The 12,406-nt window shown below is 33.9% G+C and overlaps 1 protein-coding gene and 1 pseudogene across 1 annotated transcript; one reads left to right on the top strand and one right to left on the bottom strand.

Annotated features, from left to right (window-relative positions):
• Positions 1 to 5,745: 5,745 nt before the first annotated feature.
• On the top strand, positions 5,746 to 7,247 carry LOC132805144 (pullulanase 1, chloroplastic-like). Its single transcript, XM_060820025.1, has 3 exons — positions 5,746 to 5,851; positions 5,932 to 6,031; positions 6,938 to 7,247. Exons 1-3 carry the CDS (start codon positions 5,796 to 5,798, stop codon positions 7,046 to 7,048), a joined length of 267 nt encoding a protein of 88 aa, XP_060676008.1. The 5' UTR covers positions 5,746 to 5,795; the 3' UTR covers positions 7,049 to 7,247.
• Positions 7,248 to 8,179: 932 nt separating this feature from the next.
• On the bottom strand, positions 8,180 to 11,444 carry LOC125421664 (putative disease resistance protein At1g59780; annotated as a pseudogene).
• Positions 11,445 to 12,406: the final 962 nt, after the last annotated feature.

The following is a 12,406-nucleotide window of genomic DNA, read 5'->3' as shown; positions in this document are numbered from 1 at the left end:
ATGTTTGTCCAAAAAACTTAATAGAATATAAGAACAAAGAAGTCGCTTTGCCTCTGGTGTTTAACTTCAGCTCAATCAAACATATGGCTAAAAAATCGCCACGTATGACTAAAAAATCGCCATGCTTTTAGTGATAATCTTTTAAGTTCAGAACTGTATATATTATATAAAAGAAGAAGAAACTGCAAAAGGGGGCTACCTTCTCAAAACAAAGCAGCAGAAGTCCTATTCAAATAAATGAGTTAGCACATCATATAATTAAACTCAAATTTGGAAGAAACAAAGGAATACTAAACACCCAAAAAAAAAAAAAAAAAAGACGTAGATGAATTTAGATTTAATATTTTATAAAGACAGAGGGTATGTATCACAATTTGAAAGTTTCTATATTTTGATGCTAATTTCTGTCATTTCTTTAAATAGATTATCAGAATTATTGATATTGTTGTCAGCCTTGACATTTTAGACCCGACTCTAATGATGATATGACATTGCAAAACCAAGGGATTTAAAGTAAAAACTTTTCAGTTAATTCTGTTTCTGCCATAACAATGAAACCCTGTTCAACATTGTGAGCTTGAAGGTAATATATTGTACATGTAATGTTTAACATTGTTTCATATTATTTCAAACTTCTTCTCCTACTTACTCCAATACCAGTAGACTCCAATTACAATTTCTGTGGATGCAAGATGCAGGATAAATCAGTTGGCAACAAGAATAATAGCATCGTTGCCGGTTTAACTACTTCTATGTCAGTGTATCTTTAATCGGAATTAGATGTTCTGTTTAATGGTAGAAAAGGAGTAGGGGGAATTAAAAAATGCTGAAGTAGTGTGTCCAAACATGTTGAGATTCTGAAGCATAATGCCTGTGCTGCTTTGGAGCTGAAACGCCCTACGTTACATATCTTTATAAATCACCCTAGGGTGTTTGTTAGAATTATCGTGAGCAATTGTAATTTTACCATAAGCTTTCTAATTCATTGGCATTACCAAATTAATATCTAACTTTAAACCATAATTTACTATTAGAAATTGCTGGATAAATTACCACAAGAGTAGTCTTGTGTTAGTGCTGAAGCCCTTGGTTCTCCCACTCTGTGAATTCTTATTTATGTTTCTTTCCTGTTTTGTTTTTTAATGTTTTTTCTTTTCCCTCTCTTCCAATAAACTTTTTTGGACAATGCTACCATTTTTGTTTTGTCTTTTTTATATTTTATTATTGTTTCTGATTCTCTTTTTTCCTCCTTTGATGTTCATTTAAATTTACTACTATGCTTAAAATATGATCTAATTTATTCCTAGTTGAATTTAACATCAGAATGGTAATTGAGAATCTTTTTAAAAATAGAAGAGATAAGGCTTACCTCCAAAGGCAGGGACATAATATATCTTTTGTTGTTTCGAACAGGTACATTTTCGCAATACTGGCTCTCTTTTGGTCCCTGGAGTCATAGTAATGAGCATTGGAGATGGTCATGATGTGTGCCAGGGTTACCCTAACTCGATCCAATGTGAGTAAAACTAAATTCTACGCCTTTGTTTGATGCTGATACAGTACAAAAAGTAGTATTGTTAACCTTGTTGCAGATACTTGTACATTGTTGTTATCATCAATTCATGTCCAAGTGAGATTTCTTTTTTGGCTACTGCATTGAGGGCTAGAACTCTCCAACTACATCATATACAGGTAAATCACTTTTTTGATTTTTTTAAGTAAAATTGTCTGTGTTGGGAGTCTGCTTTGGGGGTGGAGTGTGACATGGAAATTAATTGTAGTATGAACTTTTAGTTTACACAATTGTGGTTTTCAAATCTTGTTGTCGAAACATAGACTCTGTTTTTTAAACATATTATATATGCATCCTGAGATATATAAACGCACGAATAGAGAAAATTGGTGCAGTTGACGTCAACCGATCACGTAATCAAAAGTTCTATATATATGAAACTTCCATGGGGTGTTTCAATGTACCTGCAAGGACAACATCTTTGTTTGTCGAACTTCGGAAAATTTGGGCAGGTTGCTGGCTACCATGGTTGGCTGTAAATATGATATTTGATGAATGAATGTCTATGATATTTGATATTTATGGTTGACACCTTAGTGTGAATTATAAAGCTATAAATCAATTATTTAATTTGTTAGTTCAAATGAGAAATAACTTCACGAAAATGTGAGTGCATTTGTTTACCTGATGGAACAAAAAAACATTGTTTAACTTACTACAAACGTATAATATATATATATATATATTTGTTGAATTATATATATATGTATATTGAACTTTAATTTAAAATTACTACTTTCCAGATTCAAATAGCAAAAATAGAAGAAAAAAAAATTCAATAGAAAAGGCAAAATTGAATTCAACAACAAAAAAAATTAGACTGCTAACCGTATAGACCAAAAAAAAAAAAAAAGATCAAAAATAGTACTTTAACTCCAGATTCATAATGGTTTAAAGAATATCATATATGTACACCATAATATACTAACAATAAAAAGCAGAAAACAAAAAGCATACAAAATGTGCTATCTAGTAAAAAAAAAAAAAAAAAAAAAACTGGACGAGATTGGAGGGGCATGTGTTTGACTTTGTAGGGATCCTTCCCTTCAATACATAAATTAATCTTCAATATTCGTAAAAGAAATGGAGGGTATGTGTCGGACTTTGTAGTAATCCTGCCCTTCAATTCCATTTTTCACTTGAAAATTCTCGCAGCAGGAGTTGCTCATCTTGTCAATATCCAATTCTTTGAGGGAAGTCACAAATTTCAAGCCTTCTGGAATCATCTCTAATTCGGGAAGGTAATCAATTCTTAATTTCTTGAGACTTGGCATCGCACCTTTCTTTACTATCCACTCTCTTAAATTGTCCAATTCAGTGAGTTGAAGAGTGTCTAAGTTTGGAAATCCATGGGCAGAGCAAACCATTGTAGAACCAACAAATGCATTCAAAGCAACGAAAAGAAACCTTAAATTTGGTAGCTGATTCTCCAACACTGGCATTGGGTAACCTTACCAAAAAAAAAAAAAGAAAGGGTTAATAACCACACTTAAATTATTGGATGGACACTGCAGAATATTTTGTGTCATCCAACTCCATACAAGTATGGTTCACGACCTCAGGTTACTTCCGTATGCTTTCTTTGTGACTGCAGAATGGCAAACTCTTATTCCATGGAGTATGAATCAGTAATTATGTGTTATTTGCTTACCTCTGTCTGAATGATGTACTTCTGAGTCAGTAGCAATCAAGTTATTAGCATTATTTATAATTATCAATAATTAGTATGGAATAATTCATTTTTTGATCTGTGTGCAAAAGAATGTTTGTATCTATGGGTATGTATCTATGCTGACAGAGTGTTAACCAGTATTTAAATAATTTCTGGCTCCAGGGAATACCCTTTTTCCATTCCGGTGCTGAGATGCTGCGCTCAAAATCACTTGATCGTGATTCATATAACTCTGGTGATTGGTTCAACTGGTAGACCAATATTTTTACTTTTGTTGTATGGCCTTAAATGTTTAAGTGGGCTGTAGGCTTAGCGGTATTCATTTGACTTCAAATGGGTATTTCAATCCTTTTTTATCTATTTTCTTTTTTCTTTTCTAATTGAGGAATTAAGACAACCTGCTCATAGTACTTCTACCTTGAATTTAACGCTATGTCTGAATTTCCAGGCTTGATCTTACTTACAATTCCTACAATTGGGAGTTGGATTTCCCCCAGAAGAGAAGAATGGGAAGAACTGGCCACTGTAACTACTCTCCTGTATTTTCATAGTTATTATTTGAAGCTCTTTGGAATATTTGTTTTAATTTTTCTCTTATAGGAGATTGCTAGTCTGATGGTATATCATGTTGATTGATTATCTTGGGCTTTGTTAGAATTCAACCTATATTGGCTCATCCATCATTCAAGCCTCAGAAAAGTCACATCCTTGCTGCTGTGGAAAATTTCTCGAATTTGTTGTGCATTAGGTATTCTTCACCTCTTTTCAGCCTGAAGACAGCAAATGCCATCCTGGTGAGGAACATAATTTAATTTTCAAGATTTTCAATACCCATGTTTCTTGAAGTGATAACAGTGTTTACATAATTATTAATTATTTTCCTATCTTCAAATTGAGTCCAACAAGGAAATGGGTTATCTTTATAAGCGATAAGGAAAAACTTCATTGTTACAATTTACAAACTTGTTTTTATTTATTCTGAAAGTAGTATACTCAGTGTCTATAATAATCTGGACTACTCAAAGAAGAGAGACTGATGCCAAGTGAATTCATATACAGGAAAAGCTTAGTTTTCAGTCATCAAATTGTTAATTTGGCTGGAATATTGTTTTTAGATGTTATTCCTGGCAATAACTATTTTAGTGTACGGTTTGAGGAAATATTATGTTAGGTCAGAATTAGATGTTCTGTTTGCTGGTAGAAAAGGAGTAGGGGGAAATCTTTAATTCCTTGTCATTAGAATGCTGAAGTGGTGTGTCCAAACATGTAAAGATTCTGAAATATAACGCCTGTGCTGCTTTGGAGCTGAAATGCCCTACGTTACATATTTTTGTAAGCCACCCCTAGCTTGTTTGTTAGAATTATCGTGAGCAATTGTAATTATACCATAAGGTTGCTAATCATTGGCAATGCTAAATTGCCAGCAAACTGAAAAGCATAAACTGTTAGAAATTAAGGGTTAAATTACCACAAGAATAATCTTGTGTTAGTGCGGAAACCCTTGGTTCTCCCACTCTGCATTCTTATTTATGTTTCTTTCCTTTTTTTTTTTGTTTTTTTTTAACGTTTTTTCTTTTTACTCTCTTCCAAGAAACCTTTTTTGTACAAACTCTACAATTTTTGTTTTGTTTTTGTTTTTGTTTGTTTTTTTGTTTTGTAATATTTTATTTTGGTTTTTTATTCTCTTTTTCCCTCCTTTGATGTCTGTGATGCTCGGACTCTTCAAAATCACCCAAGCACCAGTATCGACACGGCACGGCATGGATACGGGTGCGGAATCCGTTCCGGATACGCCATGGGAAAAATGGGTGCGGCTGTTTTATACAACTAAGAGCTTCCATGAAGAAAATAAAGAATCTATCCATGGAGAAAAAAAAGAGAGAAAAGCATTGGTAAAGAGAAGAAAAAAAGATAGAGATGGAAAAGAGATATAAAAAGAAAGGAAAAGAGATATAAAAGAAAGGATCCGAGAATCCATGGCATAAAAAGAAAGAACAGAGTTTCCTGCCTGCTAAGCTTCCATGGTGGAATTGGAAAGAGAAGAGAGAGGAGAAAAGTTTGAAGAAAAGCATAGGGAAGAGAAGAAAAGCAATGTGACTAAAGACGTGCAGAGTCCAATCTGTCCGCCATACATTTACCAATGTGACTTCAAAAGTATTGAGAAGAAAACACAGATCTAAGCTATTAATTACCCTATTTTTACTATTATTTTATTAATTTTATATTAAATAAAAATTACATAAACAATTGATGCTTTCAATTTTTTTATTATTATTAGAGTATTAAATTTTGAAAAGAGATAACATTTAGAGGGATTAAGATGCCTATATTTTGAAACAAGAATATCATTTCAAGTGCATCCCGCACTCGTATTCAAATTTTGGATACTTATTATCCGTATCTTCGTATTTTAAATTTTAAGAATTGATGAATTTGACTCTTAAATATGTGTCCATATCTGACTCTCGCAACCAAGTCCGAGCAACATAGTTTGATGAACGGGTCCGTTTTCACAATACTGGTTCTTCATCTGTCCCTGGAGTCATCTTAATGAGCATTGAAGATGGTCATGATGGCTTGCCGAGGTTATCCCAAGTGGATCCAATGTGAGTAAAACCAAATTTTACGCTTTTGTTTGATGTAGATATGGTACAAAAAGTAGTATTGTTAACCTTATTCGTCACAGATACTCGTACATTGTTGTTATCATCAATTCATGTCCAAGTGAGATTTCTTTTTTGAGTCCTGTATTGAGGGCTAGAACTCTCCAACTACATCCTATACAGGTAAATCACTTTTTTGGTCTTTTAAGTAAAATTGGCTGTGTTGGGAGTCTGCTTTTGGGACGGAGTGTGACATGGAGTTCAATTGTAGTATGAACTCTTAGTTTACACAATTGTGGTTTTCAAATCTTATTGTCAAAACGTAGACCGTGTTTTTTAAAAATATATTATGCATCTTGAGATACATAAACGCACAAAATAGAGACCTATATATCTACAAGAATTTACCAGTGCGGACATCCACAATTTAATAAAATCTGGATGTCATTTTAGATGCCAGTTTTCAGAGAAATCTTCTTTAAAGTTTTATTATTGATGACCATGTTGGAAACGGACTGTTTATATCTATATATATTTTTTTGGGTAATAGAGACAGACGCGCACAGACATACACGCATATATATATATATATATATATATGTATGGAAATTATATGGTGAGGACGGTCCGTATGAGGACCGCAGTATTAGTAACGGTTTTTCATAGTATTAACGACGGTTTTTTAAAAAATCGTCACCAATACTATGAAAAACTGTCACCAATACTGTGGTCCGCATGAGCACCGTCCGCACCATAGACGGACTGTATATATGTATATACTATATGTAGTCATAGGTTTTTATAGTGTTCCAAAAATATTATATTCCTAGTCTTTTGTATCACATAAATCTAAAACAGAAATAAAAAGCACCATGCAACCATAAAATAAATTATGAATGTCATTATGAAATCCATATAAATCATATAAAACTTTCTAAGAATCAAAACTTCCTAGATAACATGCCGGTTAGAAAAACTTTCCTAAGACATGTAATCTTTTAAATGCCGCAAAAATATTTTGTTTGCATGAATCATTCTTTTGCACACAGGTGAGTACTAATGGTTTTTTTGATGTGAAAATTGGTGCAGCTGACGTCAACTGATTACGCAGTCAAGGATTCTACATATGAAACTTCCACGGGGTGTTTCAATGTACCTGCAAGGACAACATCTGTGTTTGTCGAACTTCGGAAAATTTGAGCAGGTTGCTGCCTACCATGATTGGCTGTAAATATGATATTTTATGAATGAATGCCATTGTCGCTTGTTGCGTAGTAAGTTCCTAGCAAGAGATTTTATGGTTGACATCTTAATGTAAATTGTAAAGCTATAAATCAATGATTTAATTTGTTAGTACGAATGAGAAATAATTTCACGAAAATGCGAGTGCATTTGTTTACCTGATGGAACAAAAAAACATTTTTAACTTACTACGAACGTGTAATATATATATATATATATATATATATATATATATATATATATATATATATATATATATATGTATATTTCAAGGAACAAAGAAAATTAGACTGATAACCGTATAGACCACCCAAAAAAAAAAAAACTAAAAATAATATTTTAACTCCAGATCCATAACGGTTTAATGATATCATATATGGACAACATAATATACTAACAATAAAAAACAAAAAACAAAAAAAACAAAAAAAGAATATAAAACGTGCTATCTAATAAAAAAAGAAAAAGAAAAAAAAAAAGGATGAGAGAGGGGTGTGTGTTTAACTTTGTAGTGATCCTTTCCTTCAATACATAAATTAATCTTGAATATTCGTAAAAGAAATATAAATCAGTTAATATAAATTAATATAAATGGTCGAAAAAATTAATTTATATTATTTTTTTTTTTTTGAAACCTCTCGCATAATAAATATAATTTGATATTATTAGTTTCCAGATTTACTTTTTAAGTTTTTTTTTTTTTCTTTTTAAACTAAGCAAGAAAAAAATAGAAAAACAAAATCCAATTAAAAAAGGCAAAAGGCAAGAAACAAAGAAAATTAGACATAACCAGATAGAAAAGTAAAAAAATAGACCAAAAATAGTGTTTTCACTCCGGCGCCCCATATTTTGTCCCAAAAAAAAAAAAAAATCCTGCTCCATATGTGATTAAAATATTTTTTTTTAATTTAATGTATATGTAAAATAAATATACAAAGAACGGCGGTTAACTTTTCCAAACAAACCAGCAGAGATCGTATTTAATAAACACATAAATGAGTTTTGAATATCACATAAACAAAACTTTAAAAAAAAAGTTCGAAATGATCTATTGAAAAAAATATATAAAATTAATTTCTAATATATGTACAATATAATATAATAACAATAAAAAACAAAAAAACAAAACAAGCAAATAAAACGTTCTATCTAATAAAAAAAATAAAAATGGATGAGATAGATGGGTATGTGTTTGGCTTTGTAGTGATCCTCCCATTCAGTACATAAATTAATCTTCAATATCCTCCTCTTCAATATCCTCTTAAATATCCGTAAAAGAGATGGAGGGTATGTGTCGGACTTTGTAAGTAATCCTGCCCTTCAATTCCGTTTTTCACTTGAAGCTTCTCGCAGAAGGAATTCCTCATGTCTATAATTTCCAATTCTTTGAGGGAAGTCACAAATTCCAAGCCTTCTGGAATCATCTCTAATTCGGAAATATATTCAATTATTAATTTCTTGAGACTCGGCATCGCACCTTTCTCTACTATCCACTCTCTTAAATGGTGTAAGCCTGAGAGTTGAAGAGTGTCTAAGTTTGGAAATCCATGGGCAGAGCAAACCATTTTAGAACCAACATATGCATTGTAACCAAGCATAAGAAACCTTAAATTTGGTAGCTTATTCTCCAACACTGGCATTGGGTCCTGCTCCATTGCAGACCACCTGAGAGTCAATTTGGTAAGGCTTTGTGGAAGATGTATTAATCCTTGCTGTTGTTGTAATTTCATCTTCCCCCACAAACCTAATTTAGAGAGACTATGACGTGAGGAAAGTGATTCCAGACTTGAAAATCCAGCTTCGGTGCTGTAAATGGACATTTGCAAGGATGTTAGGTGGCCTGATTGAACGATTTGGGACCCCAACACCCTTCTCACATCATCTTCAACATGACTATCCTTACCACCAAAGACTATCGATATCTTTCGAAGATTAGTCAATTTGTGTAGTTCATCGTATGATCTAACCAACACAGAAGCTGGTATATTCTTTAGAGTCTCAATGTCTTTTAGTTTATCTATTCGAAAATCATTCTGATTAGACCTCACGTAAAGAGGAAGTGACAGATGTCTCAAACGTATCAATCTTGATATCATGCCTACCGATCCTCTGACCCTCCATGTATTCCGAAGATCTAGAGTGTGCAAATTGCACAGATTACCTATGGAGGATGATAGCCAGAACCCTGCCCCCGAAATCTCAACGCATAAATATCTCAAGTGAATTAAATTACCCATTCCACTAAGAACTATAAACTCACAACATCCAACACTAACACCCTTCCAACATTCTCAACATTATGAAATTGCTTGATTTTAATGCTGATGACGGAAGAAATATCCCACCGAAACACAAAAGAGAACGAAGATTGGGATGTACCTGTTCCACCCAATTAGACTCCACCAAAGAAGAAGAACATGGATTAACAAGCTTTCTGAAAAAGGTGTTGCATGCCCAATGTGTTTTGCGATATTGAAGATCAACACCAGGATGGATGACAAGTCTTCGAGAACGACTATCTCCCAAGAGCTCAAATGAAGCTGCAAGACCATCAGTCGACATGTTGCTCTTTTCCATAATCCGCGTGAAGCTTTCCTCTCTGGCCTTGTTTATACATAAGTCTCGCATAAGATCATGCATGCGACATGTTTTCACACCTCTTCCTGTATGGTCCCTTTTCTCCATCTGAACCATGCACCTGTGGATCAGCTCTTCCATGTATCCTTCAGCTACATCTTCCCATGTTTGTTCTGTCTCTCCTCTTGATCCCCGTCGGGGTGGGAATAAATCCTTCTCCTATCCATAATCGGATCAATTTTCTTTTGTGTATTTCATAATCCTCAGGAAAGTTGCCCAGATACAGAAAACAGGGCTTCAAGTGGTAAGGTAGATCGTGGTAGCTCAAGGCTTGTATCTCATTCACTCCTTCATATTGTTGTCTTGTTTGCATTTTGTTCAAGTGTGAATTCACGTCTCTCATCACCTTCTTCCATTCTTCCAATGTGGCTTTTGTACTCAACAAGCCTCCAAGTACAACAGCAGCAAGAGGAAGTCTTGCACATTTTTTAGCCATCTCCTTTCCTAAGTTCTCGTACTCTGGTGGACAACTATGGTCATCCACAATATCCATTGGAAATGCTTTCCGTTTTAGAAGCTCCCAACTCTCTTCCAATGTCAACAAAGGTGGTTCAACTTGGCAGCTCCGTGGATCAGCAGCTGTGGCTACGTCCCTATTGCGTGTGGTAAACAGAATTTTGCTTCCCTTCTTTCCTCTCGGAAAAGCACGCTTTAAAAAACCCCAAGCCTCAATACTCCAAATATCATCAAGAACCACAAGAAATCGCTTCTCTTTCAGCTTATCCTTTAGCGAATCAATTAGCTCGTGCTCTGGCAAAGCATTCAAAAACTCCCTTTCGTTTTTCTTTCGTTCTAAAATATCTCTTCCAGATTTAATTCTTTCAAATTTCATGTTTTCATTTGGACAACCAATTTGGATGAAGATGTCAATCAAAACATCCCTTAGCACATATTTCTGAGATATAAAAACCCAAGCAGAGCAATCAAAATTTTGTTTAACACATTTAAATACTTTCTCGGCAAGAGTGGTCTTACCTAGACCACCCATACCCACTATAGAGACAACGCACAGCCAGTCTTCCTCCTTAGTCAACTCTTCTGTTAAGGCGCTGGTGCTACTCTTCAAGCTTGCAACATCATTATCGCCGTCATCATCATTAGGAGATGATCTTCTCAAATGCCGCTGCAGATCCACCATGGAACTCGTCCCCTCTCCAACGGCATATGTGAGTCCAGAAATTGGAATCCTTGTATTAATTATGTATTGTAGTTTAGCCTGGACGGAGTTGATCTGGGGTCGAATTCTTTTATTATGAAAAGCTTTGATGCAAGAGGAAGTAACTTCGAGGATGTAGGTATCAATAACATCCTCAGCTTCGGAAGCTACATCTTTGACTTGGTGTACCAACTGTTGGAGGCCCTGGTCATGTTCTTGCTTGGAGTCTGCTGCTTTCAAGAAGCCCTGAAGGGATTTCAAGTCGTTTAGCAAAAACACCACATCCTCTCTCACGCTGCTCAAGGAAGCGGCTTCATGGATGAGAAGGTCAGTGAGTCTTTGGACTGTTTGGGACACAGTGGACTCTGCCAATTTCGATAACAAAAATTCTGCCATCTTCTTCTTCTTGCAGCGAAGATATTGTTAGCAGAAGTGTATCTGCGGTCAACTGGGAGGAGGATTTTGTTTTGCAAGAAGCTAAGAAGAGGCCTGGTGGGACTTGTAGAAGATGTGGTCCACCTATAAATATAAACAAGAAGCAAAATTAAGAGGAAGATGAAACGGATAATTAATAAATTTTACTTTCACCCTGCCGAAAAATAATAATAATTAATAATTAATAATTTAATTACTCGCCAATTATAAACTATTTGTGTAATGTGAACTTGCCAGAGCATTCCCACGAACAAGCACGTGCTACCAATTTATAATAATGTTGTTTAATGTACTGTTTTTTATTTTTTGTCATTTTTTTCGTTGTTTTAGAAAACATTATTTTTTATCATCTTTTCATCAAATTTTGTTCTAAATTTTTTGGAAAATATTTGTATAGACTGAAATGCCAACCAAGCGGAGTTCATATTTTATGCAGTATTTTTTATTTTAATTCACTTTCAGTCATAAATTTATTTCTCGGCTCTACGGACGGACTTTACAATTTAAATAATGCATGTGCGATCCATCTTTGTTTTTTTTTTTTCTCTTGGTCAACGCAAACGGTCACTTTTTAGGGCGTTGATCCTCTAGATCTTCACCTTTTTTTTAAAATTATTATTAATGATAATATACAATAATTGTGTATGTTTATAGTTATATAATGGTTAGAGATTAGGGAGCCTCAAAAAAAAAAAAAGAAAACTCTAATGTCGGTTTTAAGGAGAAGAGAAGGGTGAGAATTCATGGGTGTAAAATGACCTCACATGGCCTTAAATTACAGTCATGTACTATTTTTGTTATTTTTTTGGGATAAAAAATGCAAAAGGAATTATAGGTGCAAGATTTTTGTTAATTGAAGGCGTAAAATGACTCAAAAAAATTGCTATAATTTCTCATAAAATTCAAAGTAGAAAAGTGCTAATATCCAAAAAATAAGAGAAGAATCTAATTTGTATCATTGTGGGCTCTTGTACCCCAATAAAAATTTAAGTCTTGCCCATATTATTAGGCCAGTAAAGCCCATAAAAAACATAATGAGCCTGGATAGGGCCTTGACGCATGTCCAATTTGCAATCACATTCTTAAAG

Source organism: Ziziphus jujuba, chromosome 8 (genome assembly GCF_031755915.1).
Source record: "Ziziphus jujuba cultivar Dongzao chromosome 8, ASM3175591v1".
NCBI lineage: Eukaryota > Viridiplantae > Streptophyta > Magnoliopsida > Rosales > Rhamnaceae > Ziziphus > Ziziphus jujuba.
Note: the sequence above shows the minus strand (reverse complement) of the source record. Positions and strands in the feature narration are given on the sequence as shown.